The 1,553-nt window shown below is 39.6% G+C and overlaps 1 protein-coding gene across 1 annotated transcript; it reads left to right on the top strand.

Annotated features, from left to right (window-relative positions):
- Window positions 1–367: 367 nt before the first annotated feature.
- LOC122719300 (myosin-IIIb-like) lies at window positions 368–1,164 on the top strand (the record flags this gene model as incomplete). The annotated part of the gene is made up of 2 exons (XM_043945000.1): window positions 368–759; window positions 836–1,164. Coding segments are annotated over 2 exons (721 nt in total), but the record flags the coding sequence as incomplete, so codon positions are not given.
- Between the last annotated feature and the right edge of the window lie 389 nt (window positions 1,165–1,553).

Genomic DNA, 1,553 nt, shown 5'->3' with positions numbered 1-1,553 from the left:
CTATCAGGAGAGTGTGATGAGAATTTGAATCAGTTAATTTGAACAGGAGCAAAAGAGGTACAAGGCGAGATCTGATAATCCAATGTACATAACCTCTTCTTCTTCTTCTTCCAAATGCTTTCTGCTAATTTACCTCTAAAAATTTTAACGTTCAAACGTGTTCGATTGGTCAGAGAACGAGTATATTTTAATTTTAGTAGAGTTCGCTTATTGCACTGTCAGGAGAGTGTGATGAGAATTTGAATCGGTTAATTTGAACAGGAGCAAAAGAGGTACAAGGGTCAGGCGAGATCTGACAATCCAATATACATAACCTTCCAAATGCTTTCTGCTAATTTAAAAACTTTNAATCCGTTAATTTGAACAGGAGCAAAAGAGGTACAAGGGTCAGGCGAGATCCGACAATCCGCCGCACATTTTCGCGGTGGCCGACGCCGCGTATCAAGCGTTGTTGCATCAGCGGCAAAATCAAGCGATCGTGATCAGCGGTGAGTCGGGGGCGGGGAAAACCGAGAGCGCGAATCTGCTGTTGAAACAATTGGTCTACCTCAGCAAAGCACCGAATCGGAACTTGGAGGAGAGGATCCTTCAAATAAATCCGATAATGGAGGCGTTTGGTAACGCGACCACCGGGATTAACGCCAACTCGTCCAGATTTGGAAAATACTTGGACCTGACCATGACCAAAGGTGGTAAAGTGACAGGAGCCAGGATATACGTGTATCTGTTGGAACAGTCTCGAGTTGTCGCTCAAGCCGAGTAAGTTTTTCTTGTATACGCGTGTATGTGTTTGCGCGTATAGGTTTTTAATAGATTGTACGATTTCGTGTTTCAGAGGGGAACGTAATTTTCATATATTTTATTACATGTACGATGGCCTGGAGGCGGACGGCCGCCTCTCTGAATTCCATTTGGATCTGAATCTTCGAAAGAATCATCGATTCTTGACCGATCATTGTCAAACGTCTCAAACGCATATAGACAAGTTCCAACAGTTGAAAGCCGGGTTTAAACTGCTTGGATTTCAAGACGGGGAAGTTGATACGGTGTATCGTATCCTGGCAGCTATACTTCATCTCGGTGATATCGAGTTTAGCGAGGTGGCCAGCGAGGATAACACCGATAATAAGAGCCACGTGATTCAAGTCGAGCCTTTGCGTAAAGGTGAAAATGTTTCTCCCTTTTCTTTCTCTTTTCAAAATTATTTTTTTGTAAATCTAAAAAATTCTAAAAAATTTTTAGAAAGCGAAATAGAGAGTAGTCGGAGTTGGGCATTAAAAATTTCGAATAAAGTTACTTTTAAGCAATTATATTATATTAAAATGCTTAAAATAATATTTTAGCTATCGTAGTTGATTCGTATGACTTCGACCGTTTGACATAAATTATTAATGATAAATTATCGAAGTATTTATTCGTAAGTTCAACTATTAAATTTTTCCATCACGTAACATCTCGTTGGAAAATATATCTTTGGAGGATCCAATTTCAATAACTTAAAGTTAACGATCTTCGATCCATCTCTATCATCTTTAAAATCGACGAAATCCTTT

Source organism: Apis laboriosa, unplaced genomic scaffold (genome assembly GCF_014066325.1).
Source record: "Apis laboriosa isolate Shangri-la unplaced genomic scaffold, ASM1406632v1 scaffold7294_cov150, whole genome shotgun sequence".
Taxonomy (NCBI): domain Eukaryota; kingdom Metazoa; phylum Arthropoda; class Insecta; order Hymenoptera; family Apidae; genus Apis; species Apis laboriosa.
Note: the sequence above shows the minus strand (reverse complement) of the source record. Positions and strands in the feature narration are given on the sequence as shown.